The sequence below is a fragment of the Tauraco erythrolophus genome, chromosome 9, assembly GCF_009769465.1.
Source record: "Tauraco erythrolophus isolate bTauEry1 chromosome 9, bTauEry1.pri, whole genome shotgun sequence".
NCBI lineage: Eukaryota > Metazoa > Chordata > Aves > Musophagiformes > Musophagidae > Tauraco > Tauraco erythrolophus.
In genome coordinates, this window is record NC_141473.1 from 30,679,584 (window position 1) to 30,706,729 (window position 27,146).

Consider the following 27,146-nt stretch of genomic DNA (forward strand, 5'->3'; position numbering starts at 1 on the left):
AAACTAGGGGACTGGCTTAGCGATTAAAGATAGAGTTCAGAAAGAAAATAACTTTCTACTTTACCTTCTCTCCAACATGTATGTTTGTTGAGCACAAACACAGTAATAACAGCAGAACCTATGAGAGTTACACTGATTCCCTCAAATCTTGTCTCAGAAATGAGTCCCACAGCTCCCTGCAAAGCAATTGGTCTAATTAGGTGGTAGGAAGGAGCTTCTTTAAATTCCTCAGAAATTAAGACGTGTCATCCGCTTAACATCTTAGCATCTGTTACTGCCTCTTGCACATTTCTCCACTACATCGGTCTGAAGGATACTTTCCTGGACCTTTCAGAGAGAAAAAAAATCAAGCCCTTGAAACAGAGAAGAAATTGGCCCTTTCTTCAGTGGGATGAAGCATGTAAGGCATTTCACCCCCTCCTTGTTTCTCAGTTTGGTGCACGTTTGCCTGGGTGAGTACAATAATCATTTTGTTAAGTAAAAATACAGGATGATACAAGCATAACCTTAAATCCTGTAGTAATCCTTACTGATGTGAAAAGGTTGTCCTGAAATATTTTGCTTGGCAACTGATCCCTGTGCAAATGTTACCCTCTGTGTTTACATGTTTGGAGTTTTGTTTCAAATGGGCTATTTTGAATCTCTTAACAGTCAGTCAGTAGAATGACAACTAATTTGTTGTTTCTTTTTTTTTTTTTTAACTTTGCTGTTGTCTGGCAGCAAGTAAGTAACTATTTAATTATGGCTAATTGGTCATGCAGTAGGCATAATTTAAGACACAATGTGCTTAGAATACTAGGTAAGGTACCAAGGCACTGGGAAAGTTTCAGATTTGCATGTGTAGAGTAGGGGAGAGGTGTACAGTCGTTGCAAGCTGAAAAGGTTAATTTTGTGATGAAACTGTCTGGAACTGATTGAGATTTTCTAGAGAGATCCTGCTACTTGTTTTGTTTCTGTTGTTTTGGGGTTTTTTCCATCTACTTTCTCTATTTGCTGCTGTGTGAATACTGGCACAGTGGCACGTAGAAGTAATTTTATTAAAAACATCTGTACAGACAGAGTTCCGAAAGTCCATTGCAGGAACTGAGTATGTTACACACTCAAAGTATTCCCAAAACAGCTCGTGTTTGCTGAGAGTCAGGTAACCAAGCCAAATAACTGCCACCTACAAAATGCTTTTCTTTGGCTTCTGTTTTGTTTTAATTGCAGTTCAGGCAAATTATGCCCCCTATTTCTTTGATAACGGAGCCAGAAGCACAAACGGGAACATGGCACTTCTCAGCCTTTCGGAGGACACACCTGTTGGTCAGTATTAAAATTAGTGTGTTTAAATTGTGAAACTGGAGCTGCTTGCTCTTTTGATTAGCAACATATATTTTGTTGTAGGTTGTTGTTATGTACTGTGGTCTTACCGGTTTTTCTCTCAAACTTTTAATTGGCCTCAATTTAAAATGACATGTTTGAATTGTAGTTGTAATTTAAAACATGAATTTTAGCTTTTCTTGGTCCACTAATCTTTTCACAGACCTTTAGGGTCAGAAATAAATTCATGGTGATGAGGGACTTCTTACCAATTCTGTAAATGCTTTTGAGAAGAAAGCCTAGCTGCTAGTAGTTTTATCAGCCTTGATAAAAGCAAGCTGTACATTGAAAAGTGAGAGGCATGATTTTCTTTAAACAGTTATCACATTCTTCATGTTTGCAGCACAAATGGTAGAAAATGTTTCTACTTGGAGTGAAAATTGCTTTGGGTAGATAACTGATTTTTTTTAAAAAAGGTTTAGTTTTGTTTTATTGAAAATTCAAAAACTGATACATTTTTCAGCTTTCAGCATTTTGAGGCAGGTCTATTTATGCTTCTTGTAACTGTAATTGCATCAAGAAAAATTAAATAAGAACAAAAAGGTGATTTATAATCAATATTTTCCGTGGGGGAAGAATAATTTCCTAAAAAGTTTATGTAAAATATATTGTAGTGATGAAAACCACCTTTTCTTTGAACATTGCACTGAGGTTTTGTATAGGATTTGCTCCTGTTTGTCTGTAGCTTTTACAGGGTAAATGAGAAAAGTATTTTGCTATTGCAAATTGAGTACCAGAGCACCCATTTATTAGCTGCCTCATGCATAGAGGAGAGAGATGGCTGTGTGGAGGGGTGCACCCAAACCCTTCCTGTCCCAGGGCTTAAGCAGCTGGGGGAGGCAGGGTCAGGGGAGGATCCAGAGGGCACAGCCGCCTCTGGGAGACCGACACTGCCGACTTTGCCTTTCTAAGCATGACCGGGGTCAGTCACTGCTCCGGGAAGCAGCTGCCTGGGGTTTGCTCAAAGTCTCAATTTCTGGCCCAAAGGTGTTAATGATCCACAGCGGGCGTGCTAGGGGCTGGGGAGAGGGTGACTGGGAAGCAGTGACTTCTCCTTTTCATCTCAACCGGAGAAGAGGAGGGGGAGAAGGCAGCACATAGCATAGAAGAGACGCATCTAGGTGAGGAACTTAAAAAGAGTTTGCTTATGATGCAGCAGGGATTTGCTATAAGCTTGGTCACACCTAAGTGGAAACCACAGCTGAAGGCCAACAATAACATAGTGGCACTTGCAAAAGCCAGGGGCAGACCAAGGAGCTGCAATTTTTCCTGTACTTCTGCCTTGATTCACGTGGAAACCATACTTGCTCAGCCTTGGCAGTCCAGAAAGCTTTGCTGATTGCTGGCATAAGATTAGCCAGTGGCATCACTTGTCTGGTAGCGTAGATAAGGCTCGTAATGCCAGATAGCCACAAAATGGGACCCGGCTCAGTTTGTCCGGGGTGGTGCCTGCCAACTTCACCACCCAAACTGCAGGCAGTACCACTCACCTGCCATCAGACTGCCCCTGTGCTGTGGTGCCAGCTCACAGACATTTGCAGAGCATCACCCTCTCCCTGCCACGGCTGGGAACCTCCTGCCACTTACCTGGAGATAGGGAGCTAAAGATGGCACAGAGCCACAGCAGAGCCAAAAATGTCCTTCCTGTCAGGACCACAGTGCCACACGCTCTCTCAGATGACAGCAATCCCTGCAGCAGCAAAGCAAAAGCACAGCAGTGATTTTCCAGCGCTGGGACCCAGTGCATCTGATCTCAGGCTCCAGGCGGGCAAAAAAGGAGAGTGTGCATGTCTCAACAGCGAAACCGCGGTGTGAGCGATCAGAGCCTGTGTTAGCATTCTTGTGACTAGCCTGAATGAGAATAATGACAAATACATGATGGACTTTTGCACGTGCTTTTGTAACATTAGCAACCAGACTAGGAGCATAGAGGTCCCTGGAGAGTTTATGCTTTGACTGCAGCAGTGATAGAGCTCAGGCTGCTCCGTCTTCAGTGCTGCTGTGCCTCATGCTTGCTGGCTTCATCCTGGATGGGTTTACATATGTTTACCTTGGCTGGCTTGTACTTCTAATTTGCTGTATAAACGTGCCTTAAAAGATAAGAGAGAAGCAGCTGCTGACTTAAAGCTCCAAAGATGCCACCAAAAGCATTTCTCTGAGGTGAAAGGTTAGGAAGTGTAGAGTTTAGGCTTTTGCAAAGGGCCTAGAGAAACCCTTGGAAAAGGAGGTAAGACCTTACTTTTGAGAAGTCCAAATGTGGTAGCCTTGCCACGCAGCTGCCAGTGCTTCTTGGGGCTAATTCCCAGAACACCTTGACTAAAAGCTGTGCGTACTGCAGGGTTCTCTCTTCTGATAGCGCTTTGGGAAGTTCTCTTGGGACATGGCTGCTTGGGGTTTGCTCAATGCAAACTGCTGCTGCTGCCCGCTGCTCACGTCAGCATGGCCACTTCTTGGGGATGTCTTGGCAGAAAGTGTCCCAGGGGAGGGCACAAATGACCCCGGCACTTCGGTGCTGTAGTGCTGGGCGTGCATTCAGCTTTGCACAGGGCGAGAGGACCAGCATTCGCATCAGAACATGGTCAGAGCTTCATGCCAGAGTTCAGTGAGGGCTCACACACTGCCCATGCTAAGTGGCTATCAGGCTGGGCCTTTTCCGTGGTCCCAGTGATGGGTCCGGCACCACAGAGGCTATTACTCTTCATCCCTCTGCCCCGATCTCCTCCAGAAGAAGGAGGAGGAGTCTGATCTCCTGTGTCTGTGTGCAGTCCCGAGCATCCACACTCTAGCCGTTGTCTTTCAGTTTAGGCAGGATGATCAGTGACAAAACAGGGGATTAAAACTTCCATATGTTTGATTCTGGATGGCTTCACGCTGGCTTATGTGCTGCAAAAGTGGGCAGATTGCCATTAGGTCTTCCCTATGCTTATGTAAAATTTGGAGTCATAGGCAGGATGCTTTTCTTGGCAGCAGCCAGTGTGTGGTCTGAGCAATGCCATGGACAGCAGTTTTAATAAACCACTAGGAATTTCACAGTCTTTGGCCCCCCTGAGTTTACAAGCAGGTGGCAAAGTGGTGTGTGTTAGTTATATTCCCAGGCATCTGTAGGCAAGGGACATGCAACATTTTGAAGCACTGAAAGGAGACAATTGATCTTCTGTGTGACTGTAGAAAGAGAAATTGCATTGCTGCAGCTGCACAAATGTATCAAGTCAAGAAAATCACATTACCATGCTCATATCATCCTTAACTTGACCTTCTTCTCCCTTGTGCAATTTTGCTTGCTTACAGACAGTTGTGGTCTACCAAGTTGCATACATTGTGACATAAGTTATCATTAGACCAGCAAATACTATTTCTGTGTGAAATCTTGAAAGTGTCTGCAGATTCCCAGATCCCACTTACTGCTGCAGAGCATGAGACCCCTCGAGGTCAGAAGGGCCAGAACAGCAGCCCCTTCCAGTGCTGGATTTAAATAGAATGGGTAAAGTTATGAGCTGAAATCACAGTTGCAATTTCTGTGGCTGTTTGGCAGGGCAAGTGGGTGATTAGCTCTTTGCAAAGAGTCGCCTGTGTACATACAAAATGTACGTGTGCTCCTAATCAAGGTCTTAAGGCATGTGTGGGATGCTATTTCAGGTTGTTTGTTTCATCTTACCTCATTAATCCCTGTAAGCCCTCATAGTGGGGACAGAGTGGGACTGAGAACAGCTGCACAGCAAGGGATCAAAGCATACTGAGGATGCCTAAGAGAGATCTTTGTGTGCCTCTCGTCCTTACGTTTTTCCTTTCTGCTTTTCCCCATGTCCCCAGGTATGCACTCCCCTCCATCAAAAGCCAGTTTGCAGGGGCAGTTCTTTGATCAAAGCTACAGCTGCCAGCTACCTACTGCTTTAGGTCCCTCCATCCTTCAAGCTTCCCCTGTTGCTTCTATACACTCATGGTCTCGTTTCTTCCCATTGTTCACAGCTGGCTATGGAGAACCCTTTTGTCCCCTCTGGTACCCATCATTCCTCCTCTGTTTCTATCACCCTGATCCAACAGATGCTCCCTGAACCAATGAGAGTCCCTACTAATGTGTTTCCTGGTCCTTCCTTCAGTGCTCAGCGATCCCACCCTGGCACTCTGCCATCTCTCATCTCTGTATTTGTTTCTGTATTTCATCCTTCACCAACATAGTAGCTGAACCCACAAGGAATTTTTTTCTGCCTACAGTTTATTTCCAGACCTCCTTGTCATAAAAAATATCCAAATGAAAGAATTAACACACTTAATTTTTAAATGATAATTCCTTCCTGACTAGAAGGGGCACAGACATGGATAATTGAGCCCCAGCTGTGTCTTGAAATCTAGAGAATCACTGAGACCTCGCATTCAGATGACTCCAGAAAGGCTACATTTTTGAAGGTGCAAAAATATTCAACTTTATGCACAAACTAAAATTTCTCCCCTAGGAGAGCCAGGAGCTACCAGAACAAAACTGTTAAACACAGCCTGCCTTCTGCATCGTTGCAGCAGAGCTAACGCTGCACAAAACAGAGCCCCCCGCAAAGCAGAGCGCTGCACAGAGATGTGCGGAGGATTCGTAGGTGTTACAGCCCTCGCTTTTGTTTTTATTCTTGTAACAGAAAGGCAGATACATCAGAAAATTGCCCTCAGATGGCTTCTCCTTGGAGCTGGTTGCTGTGGGTGCTGCAGGGACACATTGCTGGTGTCCATGGGGTGGTCTTTTGGACCCTGTGCTCAGTGCTTGCCGCCATACCCCCCTGTCCCCGTGCTTTACCATACCCCCTGTCCCCACCACAGGTGCTTGCAGCTGTGGGGTCTGTTCTAGCTGCTGCTGTAGCAGCGGTGGATTTTGGGCTGCCGGTGCTGGCTGTGTCTCCACCTTGGCAGCCAGCACGGGGTGCAGGGAGGGAGCAGGAGTCACCTGGGAGTGCTCAGGAAGGAGCAGTGGCTGGTAGAGAATGAGAAAGGAATCGTTTTTGAGGTGGTCTTGGTGTATGGTCCATATCTTCTAAGAGCCTGAGTTCCCCTTTGCTTAGGGTGAGCTTGGAGTGTAAACCAGCCATCTGTAGGCTTTGTGTTGACTGTCCATCACCTTTCCTGGTGGGGAAATGGGCCTTTGGCTGAGACAGGTGGAGAGCAGGCGTGTGACCCCAAGCGAGATGGTCCTTGCTGTGACATCAGGAACAGAATTGCCCTGTCCTGGGAGCATGGCCATGGATGTCCCTCTCAGCGTCTTGTTAACAGATGTCAGCTGTGGTGACAAAGGACAACGGGGGGACTAAGCATGAGTCCAAAATGTGCTTGGCTTGTTTAACTTGGCAGGGAGGGAATTTGATTGCTGAGTGTCACACAGCAGAGAGGGAACACGTACCTTCAGTGCATGGGCAAAACCAGCCCCAGAGCACATGGATAGAGGATGGCTGTGAATAAATTTAAGTAGTATAATGGAGCAACGGCATCATGGGCTTCATCCAGCCTAAGTGACAGGAGCAAATAGCAAATGACTTTTAAGATGGAAGAGGAAAATGGACAGAAAGCTTGACGTGGCTCCTGGGAAGCAGATGTAGCAGGGAGCAGCATGCAGCTCCCCAGGACTTCTCTGTCCCAGCCTGCTGCAACATCTCCCAGGTGCTCAGAGCATCCCGTTCTTCCAGCCGTGGCCTTGACACAGCATTTGCAATATCCCTGGGTAAAGATTCTTCTATTCCTATATCTTTCTGACAGGCAGAGGCTGTTGACTTGGTACTCACTGATAAGATTTTAGCTGTTTTTTTCATTTATTTCCTTTTCAGCAAGTGGAGGCAGCATATTGAGAGATTTTTAATTGGCATTAACACTGTCCTGGGAAGTGTTCCCAGGGCGTTAATGATATGGAGAGCATTGTGCAGTGAAATTACAATTCAGACAAAATTAGGAATTATAATGAGCTAGAAAAGAAACTTTGATCCACAATCCAATTTAAAAGGCACACAAGTGTCTTGTATTATGAAAAATGAAGTATCACCTTTGCTAGGAAGGAAACAGTCCAATGTAAAGATCAATGATGTCCTTCATTACTTGCTCAGAACCCTCAGTAATCTCAATCTGTACCAATATCAATGTTTCTTCTCACATTTAGCAGCAAGAAAATTCCCGTTTTCCTTATAAGAAAATTCCTAGAAAATGTAGGAGAGATTGTAAGATTGGAATAACGAGCCCAGGTGCCAATGTATTCACCTAAACTTCCACAGTCTGTTCTTCTCTAGCACATGCCCTGTGATCCCTGAGGAGGGGTTTGCATTTCACCTGCTACCAGCATGGATAGTTCGGGGCAGCCCCAGCCTGTGTGCCTGGTTGTCACCTGCAGGCTGCAGGAGACCCGAAACATGGGCCATGGTGTCCATCCTCTTTCGTTACCGCACAGGCAGCGCTGCCCAGCAGCTGCTGCAGACATCTGCACGAGCCAGAAACAGGCAGGTCAGCCAGTGGTATATAACGTGGAAGGGACAGGAAAAGCAAAGAAGGGCAGAAAAGAAACTATGAAGTAAAAACGTTTAATGATGGAAAAAGGCTGAAAGAAAGCACTGTATTGATAATGCTGACAATCGACACCTGAATTCTCCGTTCAGCCCCAGCTGTGATATTAAGACAAAGCTTTTGAAAAACAAGGATATATGCAGTCAGTGCTGGTGCTGCAGAACCTTCAGCGGTGTTCAAATTTCTGTCTCTTACGTAGACAGCTACATCAGGATGCAGGTGTCCTTTCAGGATGCTGTTTTATACCAGCCTCAGTTTATTTCTCTCCTTGCATTTCTTTGTACTTACACAGTTGTTACAATCAGAGAAGTATCTCATCATACCACTCATTGTCTTTCCCTAATGATTTTTGGGGATTTCAATTACAGGTGTGTTGTTAGATTCTACTCTGTTTTGTGGGAAAAGTCCCAGAAAAATGTGGAAAGTATTTTGTAGTTCTGTGAACCTGTTTTGCAAATCTTGGCTATCTGTTGTCTGGCTGAACCAGCTCGTAGCAGGGTCTGTTGTTTGTGCTCCTGTGGGCCCATTGGTTTTTGCAGTGTAAACGTTTTTCTGTATAAAGTTGCCCAAATATTGCCCTGGTAATTATTATAAGAGAGTTTGCTCACAAGTGAGCACAGATCCCACATGGCTTGGCATAATCTACTACTATGCAAAGAAGACAGCCATGTTTTCTAAGTATCACCACTGGTGCCTGGACGTTGCATGTCCATTAAGCCCACTGACGGGTTTACTTCACACTTTGCATGCCAAGAAGTAAGCAAATGAGGAGCAAAAGCATTGCAAAACCGAGGAAACATTCGAGAAGCTTACCTGTCAGTGCTGTGAGCAGGACCTCAACCGCAGCTCTAGAGTTAAACAGAAGCTTATGGATCTGGTCAGAGAAAAACTCCACTGCCACTGCAGAGAGGATGTGAGAAAAAGGTTATTACTTTTAAGTATAGAATTAAAAATTTCTCAAACTCAGGGCCAGAGTAGCTTAAAACTGGAGTCTTCTGGATTCCCTTTAAAAATGTTCTTTCTTTACTTTATGCTGACTTTCTCAGCAGGGATCCTCCCATCATATCTTTGTGTGCCATTCACAAGCAAAACTCACCACTAACCAGGGAGTCACTTGACTGCAGTATTTCCAGTGCAGAGAACTTTGTTAGATGTAAAGCAGAGTTTCTGTTCCAAACCTCTGCAACTTGGGTATCTCGGGTAACTTACTCAAGGCGCAGTGGATTGGAAGGAAACAACACCAGTGTTTTATATTTCAGTAAACTGATATTTGTAAAGTGCTTGAAGTTATTTGGATGAAGATACTAATGCGCAGTAGAATGACAGACATGTAAGTTTAAAAATAATGCTAATAAACCCTCACCATGTTTTGAAATGTGGGTGTTATAACTCCCCCAGGAAGTGTCACTTCTGATAAACAAAGTCAGTTTACTGGAAAAACTGGCAACAGCTTCTCAAATGTTTAAAAATAGAAATAACAATCTCTCTTTCCCCAGCTTGTAAAAGAAATACATTGATGAGTTTAGAGAATTTATTCATTGGTATGAGCTTGAGTGGGTGTGTTAAGTAGAGAATTTAATGAGAGGGAGCTAATGAGGGGGAGCAAAGTAGGAAAGAAGACTTTTTCATCTGTTATTGCTCAAAGTGGAAAAGTCTGCAAACGTCTTTGCATCTCCTGAGCTTCAGAGCCTGGGTCCGGTGCTGTGGGAGTGCTGCCTTCAGCTGCCGGATCTTCTGCCTGCTCGCTCAGAATTTCATTGTTCCCGTAGAGCAGAAGTGTGCAAGGGCCTTTTGAGATTGTCACCCACTCGTACAACAGCATCACTTCTGACTTACTTGGGCTGAGAGTTAGTCAAGAGATTGTCATCTATGTAAACGCTATGGTGGGAACAGTATTGATCTAGGTGCGGTTCCACAGGAAAGGGCCTGAAGCAGGAGAAACCAGCACTGATAAAACTTAGTTTAACCAGTAGACTAAAAAATGGCAATCCATCAGGACTATTGATAGAATCATAGAATGGTTTGGGTTGGAAGGGACCTCAAAGATGACCTAGTTCCAAGCCCCCTGCCATAGGCAGGGACACCTTGCTCTAGATCAGGTTAGTCAAAGCTAGTCTTCTTCTGGACCTAGTCCAACAGCCCCATGACCTTCTTGCGTTGGGGACGCCAGAGCTGAATGCAGTACTGCAGGTGGGGTCTCAGGAGAGCAGAGTAGAGGGGCAGAATCACCTCCCTCGACTACTTATCCATATTTCCCAGTAAGTGGGTTTGAGTCACAAAAGCTTTGCCTGCCACAGGGAAGCTAAGTTCCTAAGGAACAGACCAGTGAAATGTTCCCTGATTGAAGTAACCTGAGTGAAATGCCGTTGAATGCCAATTTTTCAGGTACTCATGTGTACACTCTGAATGGAACTGACCCAGAGGGAGATCCCGTGACGTACGGCCTGGCCTACGAAGCTGGATCAAGACGCTACTTTTCTGTTGACAAGAACCTTGGCAACGTTACGCTGATCGAGGAGCTCGACAGAGAGGTACAGTGAAATAGCACCGCTCCATGTGCTCCTGGAATTTCCTTCAGTTTAATTCAATCTGTGGCTTTGAGGGACAAGGACAACTTGTTTGTCCCTGAAACATACTTTGCGATGCTGAGACACTACACTTCACCCTTTGCGTTGTTTTCCAGTTGACTTGCGCCACTGACACTGCTATCAATTCTTTTTTGGCAGCTGTCTGTCCAGCTTTTTCCAAAAGAGAAGTTTATTCTTTATTCCTGTCTTCCCTGACCTGCACCCCATGAAGAGTTCAGGGGCAGTTCCAGTCCTCTGATCCTCAGATGAGGACTCTCCTGTCATTAGGAGGAAGTAGGGATTTGTGCAGGCAGTGTTCCAGGACACTTCTCTAGTTACTTTATAGTCCCTTAGCCCCTGTGTAACCACATGGGTTAAACATGTTCCCAGCAGTAGTGGCCTAAAGGCAGCCTTTTTCTGGGAACACCGGCACTGAACCCTTCATGTGTCCTTCACAGGGAAGGGTACGTAGTACTCAGTAAACTCTTCAAAATACTGTATGCTGAGACAGAAGAATTTTGGACCAATAGTGCCTTTTTAGGGAGTGTTTTGTTAAAAAGATGACTCATTTTCACTAGCACTTTACAGGACAACAAGGATTCCCAGACCAACTGTCTTTTGACAGTAGCCACAGAAAGTTCAAGGAGCCTCGCTGGTGGAGCCTCTGCGGCGTCTTCCTAGCCTCTGCTGTGATTGATTTGTGGTATTAGTTGTTACTTTTCTCTGCCTACTGAGACATATTGAAATTTGCCATCCCTTTTCCAATCAAGTCAAACACCATTTCTCTAACAAAGGAATTTTCTTGGCTTACAGAAGGAAGATGAGATTGAAGTTATCGTTAGTATTTCAGATGGGCTGAGTACAGTAAGTATTTAATTATACTGTGGCTTGTCAAGCTGTCTGTCCCCCCATACATCCTCCTATTAAAGTACCTTACAGGGACTGTCTCATTTTATCATAAAACATAAACTCGTTAGAGTCTTACCTCCTGTTTCAAGAGCCACTGAACTCCTAGTAACTCAGGTCTCACTCCAGCTCCTTGCTCAGCTATTTGAGGATAATTACAGTGTAGTGTGAGCTGAAAGACTGATTTAGTGGCCTGCAAAATTACAGCAGTTTTTTATAAAGTTTCACTGTCAGCTCAGTAAGATTCATACCTAAGAGGAGGCTTTTTGGAGAACTTTATAGGAATGGCTTTATAGGAACTAGTGTTGGACACCAGAGAGCTGACTGTCCCTCCACCCTGCGATGTTTCTCTAGCATGACATTAAGAAGATCTATTTAGGCTAAGATGGTGCTGGTTTTCTTGTCTGCTGTAGAGCTTTGATCACGTCTAAGCATTAAGGACTTATCTGAGGCATTGCACAAGCATCCAGTCCTAGTTCTACAGATTTCCTTGGCATTTTCAGTTTACGGACAGATGCCGTCACAGTCAGGAAATTAGCCTGCCAATAGGACCTGAGGACCTGAGCTTCATTACTAGAGGGGCCATAAAAGTGGGACTCTCTTACTATCCACAAGATAGAAGAACTCTTCCTCATCTCAAACAAATGAATTGAGATTACTACAACAAATGTTTGGGAGGTGCCAGCGTCCTACAGGCACAACTGCCCTGGCAACCTCTGTGAACAGGAAATAATGGGGTCACATCCACATGTCTGCTTGCAAACAACTGGGAAGTTTTGTTGGTCAAATATGTTTGTGTCTGTATTTTTAGAAAGAGAATATGTATTTTGTTAAAGATAGATTGTTGCATATTAGCAGTGTGCATTTGTACATCCAAATTATGCATGCTATTAACTTAGTATCATAATATCAAATGAGGCATTCATGAATGCTCTTGGCTGTCAGGTACCAACTTTTAGTCTTTTACGTATTCTCATAAAATAAATCATGGTATCTTTAATGCCATCAAGAAGAAGAAAGGCTTTTGAAAATCATCCCAAATCTGTAATTTATAAAGTACTCTGAGAGTCTTTGTTTAGTTTGGAGATATCTGGGTGTTCTCCACAAATCAAATTCTTTTGATTATGGGATATTCTTTATTTTCTTTTGTGTGCTCAGCTTTGGTAGTGCAAAGTTATTCCATTACAACATAATTTTTCATTGCCTTTGACTACACCTTAGTAGACAAATGAACAGGTACATGTTGAAAATCAGCTTGAGTCATAATATGTTCTTCATATTCTACTCCAGGTCTCTGAAAAAGTCAGGATACTTGTAATGGATGCTAATGATGAGAGCCCGGAGTTCATCAATACACCTTACATAGTCCAAGTCCCGGAGGTTGGTGAATTTCCTTTGCATACTAGAAGTATATTTCAATAGGATGTAAAGAAGAGCTAGTATGTTTTCAGTAAAATAACAAAATGTGCAAGACTAACTTGCATTCTTTTGTTTTAGAGTTTGGGTAGATACTTAATATTCACTGCAGACTTAGGGATTAAGTCTGTAGGTACTTAAGGTGCTGTTTTGTGGGTAAGCCCCAAGATGTGAGTCATTGGGAGTTTTTTTCGATTGACTTCAGTGGGAATAGGATGTGCTCTGTCTTATCTGAGATTTCCTGTCGTTTTTATTCCAAAAAGTTTTTCTTCCTTTTTGTTCTTCTCCAGTTTCCTTTATTTTTAATCTCTCTTTTCTTTCCGCTCTTTAGTTTCCTCAATGCATATGTATTTTTCCTACCATCACTTTCTTTCTGTCTCCTTACATGCTCATTTTTCATTTCTTCTGACTCACCTGGTTTTCCACTTCTGTGTGATTCTGGTAACTCTTTCTGGTCATAGAATGCTCCCTCCGGCAGCAGTATCTTTAAGATTGAGGCAGTGGACAAAGACACAGGTTCTGGAGGAAGTATCACCTATTTCTTGCAGGTAAGATATTACCTGTACCTACAAAAATCATCTCTCATTAACTGAGACTTCAGAAATCAGGTTAAAAAAATATGTGGAGGGCTGAACCTGTTGCTGGTGTCTATAGGACCAATTTTGTACCATGCACAAGAAAACAAGCATTGGCAAAACGGATATTGTCCTATTGCAAGCAGGCAGAAGGAGGAGCTGGAGTTGCCACTGTCACTCCTGTGCTTGCCAGCAGGACTCCTCACAGCAGGGCTTTTACTTGCCCTTTCTTTGGAGTAATGGGGAGAGCAAGCCTAACTTGTAATCTTGTGTGCATATGGGATTCCCAAAGCATGAAGTAGCATTTTTTATAAAGCAAAATGCACTAGAAGCCCAAATATGCACTTCAGTGTAGCAGGCTGGTGCATAACTGAGACTTGCATCACCATGTGAAATGTAAGGTACCAAGTCTTCTCACTGACAAAGCCATGCCTGCTTGAAACCAGCCTGTCAGGTATTGCTCACTGGTGAAGAACAGAAAGGGATCTATATTTAAAGCTGAATTTCTGTATTACAAACCCTCAGCATGCCAAAGGGTAACTTTTTGCATTATATCCTTCAAATTCTTTCTTCCTACAAGTAGCTTCATCCAGATTAGCTGCAGTTCTCCTTACTCAAGAGGCAACAACAACAAAAAAAAAAAAAAAAAAAAACCACAAAAAACAAACCCAAACAATTTGTTGCAATATTTACTTTGGATACAAATATGGAAACAAGTTAGAAGATATTTACATAGTACTAAAGCTAATCCTGTTAAGAGCTTGGGCATACTGTGAAAGAGCATCTTGAGTGCCTTGTTGAAATTTAGTTTTGATCTCACCAATTATGGTCCATTGAAAATATAATATGTGCAGGATTCAATTGTGCACAGGGCTTTTTCCAGTAAACTGATAGACTATGAAGCCAAGGAACGGCAATTTCAAACTTCCATGTGTAGTTGATATGTTTGTGTGGCAAAAAGGTTACTAAATATGTGTATTTGTTGAAAAAAATGTTACCATGTCTTTTGGCATGATCTCTGGGAATTCTCAAGTTGCACAGAAAAAAAAAAAAACTCTCCGAAAGTCTGATGTAGGCAGATGGTGACACCTACTGAAAAGGCCAAGATTATCCGGCAGTGACCTTTGTTTAGGGATACCCAACTGGAGGTCTGTTTATAAATATCTCCAGTCCAGAAGAAGGGAGGGAGACATTTTCTAGGCCTTTTTGGAAACGAGATGTCTTTTAGGTTTTATTTGTATACTGCAAAATTCTCCAAAACACCACTCTATTGCCAATAATTTACGTGTGCAAACTTTCTGCTTTTTTTTTTTAAGCCAGTAGAACTTTGAAACACTAACAAATAACACCTTTTTTCTTCTTCCTTTTCCCCTCATCTTTTTTTGTGTGAACCCTCCCTTCCTCTTTCCATGCAATGAACTACGTTAACCAAAGTTTAAGATTTCACAATAAAATACTAAAAGATTTAAAAAGTCTATGTTGTAGGTAACTGATTTATTCTGAATAATGAGAGGCTTGTGGTTGGTTCATGAATTGTTCATAAACACACAGAGGTGAAATTCATCAAATACATTATTCACTGAAACCGTATCATTATTCTAGTCTTTTCCCTTAGCAGATGAAATAAAAGATGAACCCCTACAGCAATCTTATTTTCATACCTGTAATCTCTCACTGTTTCTTCTTTTCTTCTAGAACATCCATGCTAATAAGTTTACAATAGACCGTCACAGCGGTGTCCTGCGCATCAAAACAGGGGTCACCCTGGACTATGAGAAATCAAGAACACATTTTGTCATTGTTGTAGCCAAGGTATAAAGCTTTTATCTGAAACTAGAGGAGGTGGGGGCTGTATTTGAGTAGGAATAATTAGTTCAAATAGGAGTGTGACTTAAAGGGCTACTGAATCATGACACATAACATTGAGGCAGCAGAGTCACTCCCTCTGTAACATCTGGAGGTTTGGGGGGTATCATGGAAAAGTGAGGGAGGAAGGGTGACTGGCATCTGCTGCTGAACAATGTCTAGAGACGTTTGGCAGTGAGTTTCCCACCTTTCGCTCAGGCCCCAGGATAGTGAGCCCGATTGCAGAGTCACCTGTGTGTTTTGAGAGTCACCCAGCAGTGAAGGGTTAGTGTATGTAGCCCTGGCTTCGAGAAACACCAACCTTTGGGCAAATGCAGGTGCCCAGGGCTGCCCGGTGCTGCCCAGGGCACGGCCCTGCCACAACAAGGGCAATCCCTGGGCAGGCAGGCAGCGCGGTTAGCCATCGTTAGCCGCAGGAAGACACCGGGCACAGCTGGACCTCCGTGCAGCACAAGTGACAGATTTCTTTTCTGGAAATATCTCTGGATGTTTCTTTCTTTCACTTCTCTGCTGCCTTGTGGCAGGAGCTTATTCAAATCCTGCAAATGTTGCTGCACATCCCTTCTCACCACTGTCATTCTCAGCAGTGCCGCGCCTGCGGCACGGCTGAGGATTCATAACAGGCATTAAAAGTTTATGGATTCCGAAGTAAAGTCTCTCAGGATCCTGAGGGGACCTATCACACAGACAGACTCACATTGGTGGAAAGAGGACGATTTTGCTGCCACTTGTGGAGACTTTGAGTTTCTCATTTTTTATGAAAAACTTTTGGATCTTTTTACGAATTTATTTAGCCAGGGTTCATTGGAGGAGAAGTAACAAAAATTGGCTTAAATGATGCCTTTGGGGAAGTAAGGAGGAAAAAATATTTTACAAAAAATGGAATTTTTAGAATTGGTACAGCAAATATGCTGAACGATTCATGCTCTTCTACACCAGCATGACTACTGACCTCCAGCCGGTGCTCTGGGACTGAGGGTGTTAAAAGCTTCTGAAATTGCGAGTCATCTTTCTGATTGGCTCTGCTGTATCAGTAGCACAGAGTTGACTGTAGTCAGGTCCCCAGAGACCCTTTATACACTGTGGCTATCTAACGGTTCTTGGCTGCACAGCTCCTCCGTGTTTTCACTTTATCATGGAAGAGTCCCTGGGAGACTTTGATCATGTGCATTGTTTCGTTTCCCCCTAGAAATGGACCACCTCGCTTCTGCGCGTTGTCTTGTTTTTATGACAAGACTGCGTGCAGGATGAAAAGCTGTAGACCTTAGTCACTAACCTTTTGCATCAGTTTCTAGCATTCTTTTTTCTCCACAAAATCTTGAATTCCCTGTCCTCTGTGTTGTTGATAAATGATCATGTTTAACTGCATATATTGGCACAACCACTTTTAATATAAGAAATTACTTCTGAGACACTGCAAGCTGTCTTCCTAATCAGAGAGGGAGCAGGACAAATGGAAAAGGGAAGGGAATAGGGCAGCAGAGATTAATCTGTGTGTTGAGAGCGAGAAGGGTTCCCTGGGGCTGTGCTTCTGAAGGCTCATGAGGTGTATGCGATGCCATAAGCTGATATGCAGATATGTTTCAGCAGAGGGATCTGACCATGACTTCTCTTCTAGGATGGTGGTGGGAAGCTCAGGGGAGACAACAAAGTGTTTTCAGCCACAACAACCGTTACTGTCAATGTGGAGGATGTTCAGGACACTCCTCCCATGTTCATTGGGACTCCCTACTATGGATACGTCTATGAGGACACACTCGCAGTAAGTACTGGTTTTCGCTTGTAGGAGAACAAGTGCAATCTTTCACCTCTCAGTCAAGATGGCCCTATAGTTTCTAGCACAGGCTTTACTGGAAACTGGAACCTAAACTCTGGTCTGACTCCTAGGTGAAATGAGCTGACCAAATCTCAAACTTGTTCTTAGTTACATTTGTTAAAAACTTGCCGTGCAAGGCTCCCTGTTGCTATCATTAAAGTCAAAAAGGATTCTGCCCAGACAGTGGCTAAGAGTTCTTCTGTAGCCAAGACCTGCAGAGGCACTTGGCTGAAGGCTTAGGCAGGTTGCCAGTTACCTCACCTGAACAGATCACGCTAGAAACCTTCGTGTGCTTCCTTGCTATCGCGGTGCTTTTATTTTCTAGCTGATCAGTCTGGTACCAACAGCTGGTTGTGCAAGATATGAGGAGAACTTATGCCCAGACACACTAGACTCTGTGCTGTCCCATGGACATAACCTGGGGAGAAGCAATCCTGACATCCCCAAAATGCAGGATACTTTCTGCTGAGTGGTGGCTAGATAGGCAGGATGGGCCAGGAAGTCCTCCCAGACCTAAACCCCACCAGATTATCAAGCAAGCAGGAACATACTTAGGAGAACCACTTACAAGTGGGGACACTGCATTTGTTGGCATGTGTCTGCTCCTGAAGATACCACATCGTAACTATCGTGGACAAAGAATCCAAGGAGTACCCCGAGCTCCTGGGTGTGCCAGCACCTCAGAAATGCCTAATGGCAGATTTGCTTAAAAGGGAGTATACAGCTTAGCAAATTAGTTTATTGTATCTACCACGATGCTTTCAGCCACGTATTATTCTTGAAGTTACAAACTAATGAATTTTCTCTACATCTAAGTAGTGGCATGATACCTCGTATGGATCAGCATTCACCCTCATGCATAAGATTTAATTAAAATTTTCTTCATGCATAGGATGAGAAATGGTATTTACTTATGAAATTACCCAACGTTAGACCATTGATCTCTTTGGCACTGTGACTGCACACTGTTCACCTGATCTTCCCTTGAGTTCCAGGAAAGATTGTGTCTTTACTGTCTGTGCAGAACTCCAATGTGCGCTGCAGCCCTTGCACGTGACTGTACATGGCAGTTTGGTGCATAGGCTGTCACATTTCAGCAGGGCGGAGAAGTAACGTGCGTGTGCTTCGCAGACGTTTCGAATGAATGATATTATGTACATTGATTTATTCTGCATAGTTATGTATAGATCTTGAAGTAACTATCAGGTGCACACAGGAGTTAGTGTTTACCATGGAAAAGGAAGTCATTAAATGTTAATTACATCCAGCCTGAGCTCATAACTTACACTATTATGATATGATAATGATGGAAGCACGAATTGGTCCTTCCCAGTGTGAGTTTTGCTATTCGAATGAACTCCACAGAGAGAGATGCACTAGCTGATTTTAGCATTGTTTACACGTTTGGTGTTAATTTTGTAAACTTGCTTCTTTTCTCCTCGGTGGACTTGTCAGGATTTACAAGTACTCTGTCACCTTCAAAGGGACTGCACTGCATTTTGCCCAGTAGGCAGATTTTATTGCAGCTTCCAGCATGAATGATAATAAATACAGTTCTGTATTTACAGTTGCTCTAACAGAACCTGGGTCTTGTTTGAAACATTCACTGGAGGGTTGTCATGAAAATGTTCTTTGTTGCCATGTGTGATTAACTGACAGTTGCTTCAGTGTTCCCTGTTTTTGCAGCCCCAAACAGTTAACACTCCAGTTCCAAGGCCTAAACTGCACAGCTCTTTGCCGCTGGGGTGAGCTTTTTAATGCTGACAGTCACCATCCCTCTGAGCTGACAGAAGTAGTCACACGAGCGAATGGTTTCCAGTACACAAGTTCCATACATATGGCCCACGGCCATGTTACTTGCATAGAAGGAAAAACAGTGGCAGTTTAAGGAGAGTTAAATCACTATAATTTTCATCACAATTTTATGCCCTGTATGTTCTGAAGGCCAAGTTGCTTTGTGATCCTCTGCTTGCTTCTGCTGCCTGTCTGAACTTAGGTAGGTAGGACCAAAATGACCTGATGACTCCTCAGCAGCTGCCTGTGTCTCCACACGCAGGAGCCTACACAGCAGCTACCAGAGGGCATCTTGGTCGTGACCCAGACTAAACCTCAGGTCTCCGATCACTTATGCCAGATTCTCTGCCCAAGTCTGTGGCTCAAGGCGGGTGTCCCTGGCCACAGCCTCCCACTGCTCCTGCAGCCGACTGGCCCCTGGTGCTGAGGCACCCATGGCTCCACACCCGTCAGCACTGCTGCAGCAGCAGGCAGAGAGCAGCCTGGGGAGCAGCGCAGTGCTCCTCCAGGTCCACTGGTGCTTGCCCAAAGCTGATCTGGGAAAAAAAGGAGAAAAGGGCGCTGCACCAAAGCAGGATGCTGTGCCGTGGATGCAGGTGGCGGCATGGTGCTGGCAGCAGGCCGGTGAGGGCAGGTCACACTGTGGGTCCACAGGGAGCGAGAAGGGATGGGGTGTCCCCACTTTGTATGGAGGTGCGGTGGTGCATGGGCTGCAACACCACCGGGAAAAACTACAGCTATGGATGCATGAACAACACAGAGTTGGTCCAAGGAGCAGCGTTCAGCTCCTGCTCTGCAAAGCCAAGTGCTGTTTTTTTCTGACTGGGAATCAGTGGCCCTTGCTGTGTTCCCGATAGAGCACAAGCAGAAGAAGTACTCGCTCTCCCCATCACACCTCACTGCAGAAAGACTTACAGAAGTTCAGCTTATTAATACATGGTTGCAATTTCACTGCTTTTTGGTCTCAGCACACAGACTGTGATTTCCCATTTCTCCCCAGGGCTCTGAGGTCCTTACTGTTGTTGCTCTTGATGGAGACAGAGGAAAGCCTAACAGTATTCATTACTGCATTGTGAACGGTGAGCAGACTTGTCTTGTATGAAATCCAAAGGGCAGTCAAAACTAGATCTGACATTAAATTAGGACGGGATATGCTAGAGTTTAATAAAGCTGAGATAAACTCTCATGAAAAAACGTCAGGTACCTCAAACAACTCCAGGGCCCTGTCTGCCCGAGAACAGCCAAAATACGATTCACTGAGTTTTAATATCTGCTTCACAGAACTACACTTGGAGTTGTTAACGTTGCTGATTTGTTAGGCATCAGTAGCCTGCTTGTCATTTCAGGAAGTGTAAAGGGAGATGCATTTGCTGCTACTGAGCATCTCTATCACGTAATGTGGGACGCGAGAGAACGCATTGGGAGACCCAGACATGGTATTTAGAGGGATATTTTTATTAATATTGTTATTAAAGTGGCTAAACGGTCAAACCTCTGGTTTCTTGGAAGAAATTATATTTATCAGTGAAGAGACACTGGCTGTACACTGCACTGGAAGAAAGTAGGCATTATCAGAAGATTAATGCTTTTCATCAGCTATTCTGAGAGTGTCTGTCACACGTCTTTTAATAGCATAAATGTGAGACTTAGCTGAATTGGTGATTCATTAGCTGGTGAAGTTAACAACTTAGCTCAACTAAACTCCAAGCTACAACTTTAGTTTTGTTTAGTTCTCTCTTCCTCCAAAACAAGACTTCCATGGCAACTGGGCACCTCAATTGCCAGGTGTGAGAGATTCTAAAATTTCATGAGATAGATCTAATATGTAGTTGCAGAGCTATGTAGTAAGTTCTCTGCTGTGTTACATGATCTGAACAGCGAGGTCTAGAGAGGACAGAGAGAGAAGGTTGCAATTGAGGTTTCGCCTTGACGTGGGATGGGACCCATGCTGAGGTTCCTTCTCCTCAATGCGAGAGAGTAGATAGAAGAAGATAAAAGAAAGGTAAAACCATTGAGAAAAAAAGGTTGCAGAAGAGAATAGATGGAAAATGAGAAAAGGTAGAAAGAAAGTTGGAGAACGAGGAGTAAAACAAATAAGTGGGATGAAATATGCTAGACAAGGGAGAAATTGAGTAAGGAGAATAAGCAAAGGCAGATGAACCAGGGAAAATGTCAAAGAGAAATAGGATTAATGAGGAAAGATATTAAATTCGCAAAGAAAATAGAGGAGGACCAAAAAAGTGCTATGGGATAAAAAAGGTAAGTGATTGGGAAAGAGTGGAAAATGAAGATGGGAGGAGATGACAAGTAAGGAGCACAAAATATGACTTAATGGAGAGCAGGCTTTCCTTATGCACATCGACACAGGATTTTGTTAGCATGAAATAGAAAAGAGGGGAAGTGAATTTGCTTTTAGTGCATAGAAAGTTGAAGAAGTGTATAGAAACCAAAAGATTAGAACAGGTCTCTATCCCTGCACCGCAGACGCTGGCGTTACTCGTGACAAGCCATTATTCCAATACTTGCAGACTGGGTTGTCAAAAGGCAAGAAAATACTAACAGCAAATGGAAAATTATTTATTCTTTATAAGCATTCTTTATCTAGAGAGTGTGGGGTACTTTTAGAAAATATTTTAGAAAATACTCCAGTCCTCTGATCATGCTGTACAAAGGAACACACATAATGCTATGTACTCTGAGTTACCAATTCCCCTGTGATAACTAGACAATGACATGAAGTACGGTGGCTTGAAACCACTATTGACTTAAGCTTCTTCTCAGTCAGGATGTACTTTCCAGGCAAATGTATCTCAATAATTGACCATTGTATGAGTCGATATCTGTTCAATGTTGTGTCTAGTGTACTTTAATGAAGTTGCAGTTATTGCAGGTATTAGCAAAACAGGATTCTATAGGTTTAAAAATCAGCATTGAAATTGAGTTAGAGAAAAAGAAAAATGATGGGACTTTCGGGTTATCATCCTTTACTTCTGAAGGCTTGATCTCCTTCATGGTAAGGGTTTTCCTCTTTTCCTTTCAATGATAGGCTCTGCCACAAAGTGTAGGTTGTAGCCAATACTGTACATGAGGCAGCAGGCAGGGGTGCCCATAGCCCCCTGGCAGAGCAGGACAGGGTCCCCTGAGCTGCCGGCTGATCCCTTCCCTGGGCACCAGCCTGCTTTTGGCCGTGCCTGTGAGATGGGTGCAGACACTGTGATGAGACACTGCTGCCTCTCTGCAAGCTGGTGTTTGCTTCAGCGCAAACTCAGCAGGTCTCAAGGGGTTGCCACCCTGTAACTGATCTTCTGTTTGGATCAATGGAAGTTAGATCAGCAATAGGAAAGTCAGCCTGCAGCCCTGTCCTGCCTGTGTCAGGCTCTGCCTTGAGGCAAAAATCCTGGGATTTACACCAGATCCTCCAAAATCCCTTTTTGTTCAGGACAGCCTTGCAAGAGGCTGAGAGTTTTTTAACAACTGGATGTCTAAGGCCAGGAGATGCTTCTCCAGAGATGCCATCTGCAGAAAGAGTGACTATGTTTCTTTCAGACAGATTGTCAGACTTCTCACCTTAGCTGATATTAGTGAGAGAAATGTTCTTGTTTCTCAGAGACTTAATTATGCCTTTGCTAATTAAAATAAGGAATGTCTATTTTTGTCTAAACCAGCATATAAAGAAGACAGCATAATAGAAACAAATATCAAATTTGCATGCCTGGTTGTTGAGGCTTGAAGGAAACCTGACCAGGGTGGGAAGAGGAAAGTGAGGGCAGCTGCCCATAGGGGCAGAGCTCCACTGAGCCATTCCTGGGGGAGGAAACCCTTTTTGGCCCTCATCCGTGTTTCTATCTCACTGTGACCAGCCATAGAAATGCTTCATTTTTGAAATGAATGCACATATGGACAAAGATATGCTTAATGAAATGTATGGTTGATTGCTCATGCTTGTTGACAAAAAAAAAGTGTGGCATGTAACTAAAGCATCTTGGTTTTATTGCAGGAAGTGAAGGTTCATTTGAAATCAGCAACACAACTGGAGCCATTTCTGTTATAAAAAGCCCAAATCAGCTCAAGAAAGAAGTTTATGAACTAAAAGTTCAGGTACATTCTGTAGCCATTTGAGGACCGTTGATCTTAAATGCCATGAGTACACAATTGTCAAAAATATCTCAATTTATACCTGACTTACCTGTTTTAGAAACTACCTCCTGTATTTGAGTAGAGTGCCAGATAGTAAAAACCACAACAGACTACTTTTGTTCCTTGGAATACTTAGTGTCTCAGGTTACTTCTTTTAAATGAAGTCATCTTGTTCTAATTTCATCTGAGTCTAGAGAATCAACATCGTGTACAATAGGTAGATAGCTTTATCTGTGTTTTCATATTTTATTGCCAAACTGGGAATTAATGTCTTGTAACCTCTATGTGATGAGATAGATAACTGTCATATCTATGATTAGCAATAGGACTGGGGTAGATGATGCCATGTCATATCAGATCTACTCCTGAAGCGTTGATCAGCCACATACAAATACATGCTAACGCCTTGATGAACTAGTATCAGTGTGACAGGCTGCGTTATTTTATGCAGTTTCGAAAGACCAAGAGTTTCAAAATGTGGAGTTAAATTGTGAAGACTGTATCAGTTTTCTTCAGCAAATGCATATTACAACCACTAGAGTTTTTCATGGTGAGGATGATATCGTCTAAAGGCAGCTTTGTCACCTTGCACACTGCTAGAACCTGTGTAGCATCCCCAAGGGCCCTTACTTGCTAGTGGGTCCAAGCAGCTTTCTGAACCTGGGAGATCATAGAGTTCCCAACACCATCTCTTCCCCTAATCTCTCTGGTTTACTGTAGTCTGCTAGCACCTCTCAGATACAGGATTAGTTAAGCCCTTGCAAGCTTTTCTGATCTCCTAACTATATTTGTGGCAACCTGGAGCTCGTGCAGGCTACAAAATCTGCCTGAGGAACCAAAAGGGTGCTGTATTACCCCGTGTAGGTAGTGACAGGGACCTCAGTTACCAGACTAGCATCTTCAGAGAAATTTAGCAGCCTCTAGTGCTTTTGGGTTTGAGCCCTTTGAGCAAAAAAGGATGTTAGAGATAGCTGTTTTGTTACAAAACCACCAGCCAGAGTTTCTGTCCTGACAGGAGAAATGTCTTACATTCAATCCAGTGAATCAGGCTGCATATTGGAATTGTTGAAACACAGACAGTTTTGATCTTCCAGTTCAGAAAAATGCCAACTAAGTTTGCTTATCTGTCCAAATTATATCTGGTTTAAATTAAGCTTGTCTAGACAGCAAAGCAGAATTGTAAATCAGAAACTAAATGTCAAAAAAAAAAAAAGTGTATCATTTTTCTTTTTCAAATATTTGCCTAAATACCATAAGTACAGGGTTTTTTTCACAGTTTTCAAGGCTGCAGTCCTTGCAGCAATGTCAAAATGAACTACCTGTGGTACCACAGCAAATTTAAAAATTGTCTTCCTTTTCTACTCTGTCAACACTTTAGGCAAGCAATTATCTTGCCTCTACTAGATTATCTGTCTTTAGAGAACTGTTTTCATGTAGAGTGAGTTACCAAGCTCACAAAATGAGGACGAGAATTTTTTCACTGAGGTTTTATTGGGACTGGTTTATTACCATAATCTTCTAATCATCGTAAACCTCAGTGTGAAATGAACTGAGATTTCTAGAGAAATACAGGGCTGTGAATCTTCGTACAAGTTAGTGTGTTAGGGTGATTTGTACATGCAGAACAATACCTGAACATAGAACTGAGGAAAGAGGGTATACCCTCATCATTCTTCTCTCTCTCCTGCCTGCTGCAGGCATCAGAAGTCAGTCAGGAAGGTGACGTCTCAGTATATGCTTTTGCCATGGTGACTATACGGGTGGTCGACCTCAACAACCATCCACCAACGTTCTACGGAGAAAACGGTCCCCAGAACAGATTTGAACTGACCATGTACGAGCATCCCCCAGAAGGTGAAATCTTGAGAGGACTGAAGATTACAGTCAATGATTCAGATCAGGTAAATGGAAACTATGTGGAATTTCAGTTTTCCTGCTTTATTTTCCCAAAAACTAGAAAGAGCTGTCAGATGGGGAAATGTCATTTTAGGAACTCAACTATTTCACCTGCACTCCCCAAAAGCCTAGGGCAGACAAAGTACTTGTAGGGTCCATTACTGCAGAGAGTCTGGACCCAGAAGTATGCTTAGTCTGTCATATACTGTTATGTTGATGAGAAGGGTGCTCCTGAAGCTGCAGCCCAGTTCTTGTGGCAACTAAATTTGAACAGTCCTTATGAACTTCCCCTGACTACTGGTTACATTCAGTTGTTGTCAGTGTGATGTCCGAGAATGTACTTTCTTTGGAGATGTACTTAGAGTTTCCAATCACTTTGGTAGGCTTCAAGTGCAATTACTGTCTGCGTTTTCTCAGTCCCTGCTGGAAACAATACAGTCCATACTCTTACATTGGTTTTATTACAATATATTATCTTTCTGGCCCTTATCTTACAGCCAGAGTCTGCAGTGCATGCTTTGATAAATCATTCCCACCGGATTGATATTTTTATCTGATCTTAAAAATCATGCCAGAGCCAAACTAACTCTAACCAGATAAAGGAAAAGCAAAGAAGACTCCGTCCATCTCAGCCTGCTATCTAACTGACCTGTGATGCCCGTAGATACTATGGTGATGGTTGCTATAGGGATCCCTAAGCTAAATACTGTATGAATGGCATCCGTCTGAGTTAGCCTGAGGTTAGGTAGTGACAAGAGAAAAGCTTAATGCATGAGAACTGTATTACTGTTGGCAAGAGTTCTCTTACATAACGGTGCTCAGGATTGTGCTGTTTTGACTGTATTGTACTCTATCAAACCCACTTGCTTCTTCCCCCTCCCTCCCGCTGCTCTGCAGCAAGCAGATAAAGGGCTGCTTTCAAAGCAGTGCTGCGTCCGTCCTGCTGCTGTCACGGGGGATGTTGCTGTGGAAGGAAAGAAACAAAACTCATCTCTTCTCTTTAGAGGCAAAATATATATGGCTCATACGTAGGCTGACAAAATATTCAGACTGCAAGTTAGACTATAAAATAAGCAGAAAACATTGCTAAATACACTGTATAGATTTCTCAAGAAGCTTCCTAGCACAGTGTAAGATATCACTCTAGAGATGTTGGGTTGCTTTTCTTTTAAGGCACAGAATGCAATGTTTTGCCTTGTGGACAAGAGGACTATATAGAGGAGAAAATTATATATCTGAAATATATATCTGTTTCTGTCACAGCCGTTAGTGACACTTTCTTTTGGGGAGTGGATGGTACAGGTGTAGAGGAGGAAGCTGTGGGCAGGGACTGGTTTAAGCCTACAGTTTGATGGAAACGCCATCTTTACTTGCAAGAACATCACGCAGAAATTTCTCCTCCAGCCCTGTTCATGTGACAGACACAGCTTAGGGCTCAGTCCTGTTGTTCCTTCAGTCATATTCCCATGTCCCATGTCTGTCTGCTTGGAGGCTTGCACAGCATGGCTTGCTCCAAGCAGATCTGGGTTCAGTGGACATCACTTTTCAGAAATCACTCAGCCACTGGAGGAAGGCAGTTCTCTCCTGGCCCCGTGCCACCGTCCCTCCAGTCATGTATGGTCCCAAGTGCAGAGGACTTTATATGGTCAAACAGTTCACTTTCCCCATCAGTACTATTTTCCATAGTCCAGCAGCTCTGACTTTGTGTATTTGGCTCTACTACTCAGCAAAGGAGAGCCCGTTGTCATGTCTGTAGCTGTGGGGGTTTGTACGACTAAACAACCAGTGAGTTTGGATCCAAGATCATTCTGTTTCTCTTGGAGGACTACTGCTGAATACTTTTCCTCTTGACACGAGCTAGGGTTGCAGCAAGAACTGCTCATAACAAGCCCTCCAAGGATACAGCTGAAAGTAGAGTTATCCTGTTTGAGAATTCTTATTAGAAATTCTTCATCTCAAGATTCATGCTAGAGAGAGAACGTGGCACCAGCCAGGCAGTCAGTCTGGCTGGTCGTCACAGTGTAACTGTGACATTGTTTCAGAAACTGATGAACGCAGGGAGTTGGTTAAATGGGCTCAGCTCGTTTTCACGCCTACCCTGTAAGGCAGAAGTATGAGAATCCCCATTTCATCTTTTCTCTTCCATGCTCCCGTTTGGTTTAAAAGAATCGGTGTGTCCATCTGGCTCTGGCTCTCCCAACTTGCACACAAGTTGTGTCAACCTTCTAGATACTGCTGCTTCCCATGTCCTCTCTGGTTACAGGGTTTATCTATACTACAGGATTCGGC

The 27,146-nt window shown here is 43.5% G+C and overlaps 1 protein-coding gene across 1 annotated transcript in view; it reads left to right on the forward strand.

Annotated features, from left to right (window-relative positions):
- The first annotated feature begins 391 nt into the window (after nucleotides 1-391).
- Nucleotides 392-27,146, forward strand: part of CDHR1 (cadherin related family member 1) — a 47,749-nt gene continuing 20,994 nt past the window's right edge. The window contains exons 1-11 of the mRNA XM_009992985.2: nucleotides 392-452; nucleotides 1,210-1,305; nucleotides 10,270-10,415; nucleotides 11,265-11,315; nucleotides 12,648-12,737; nucleotides 13,235-13,321; nucleotides 15,044-15,160; nucleotides 16,833-16,976; nucleotides 19,825-19,903; nucleotides 22,822-22,922; nucleotides 24,659-24,862. Of these exons, the coding sequence (XP_009991287.2) occupies nucleotides 392-452; nucleotides 1,210-1,305; nucleotides 10,270-10,415; nucleotides 11,265-11,315; nucleotides 12,648-12,737; nucleotides 13,235-13,321; nucleotides 15,044-15,160; nucleotides 16,833-16,976; nucleotides 19,825-19,903; nucleotides 22,822-22,922; nucleotides 24,659-24,862 (1,176 nt within the window). The remainder of the gene's footprint in view (nucleotides 453-1,209; nucleotides 1,306-10,269; nucleotides 10,416-11,264; nucleotides 11,316-12,647; nucleotides 12,738-13,234; nucleotides 13,322-15,043; nucleotides 15,161-16,832; nucleotides 16,977-19,824; nucleotides 19,904-22,821; nucleotides 22,923-24,658; nucleotides 24,863-27,146) is intronic.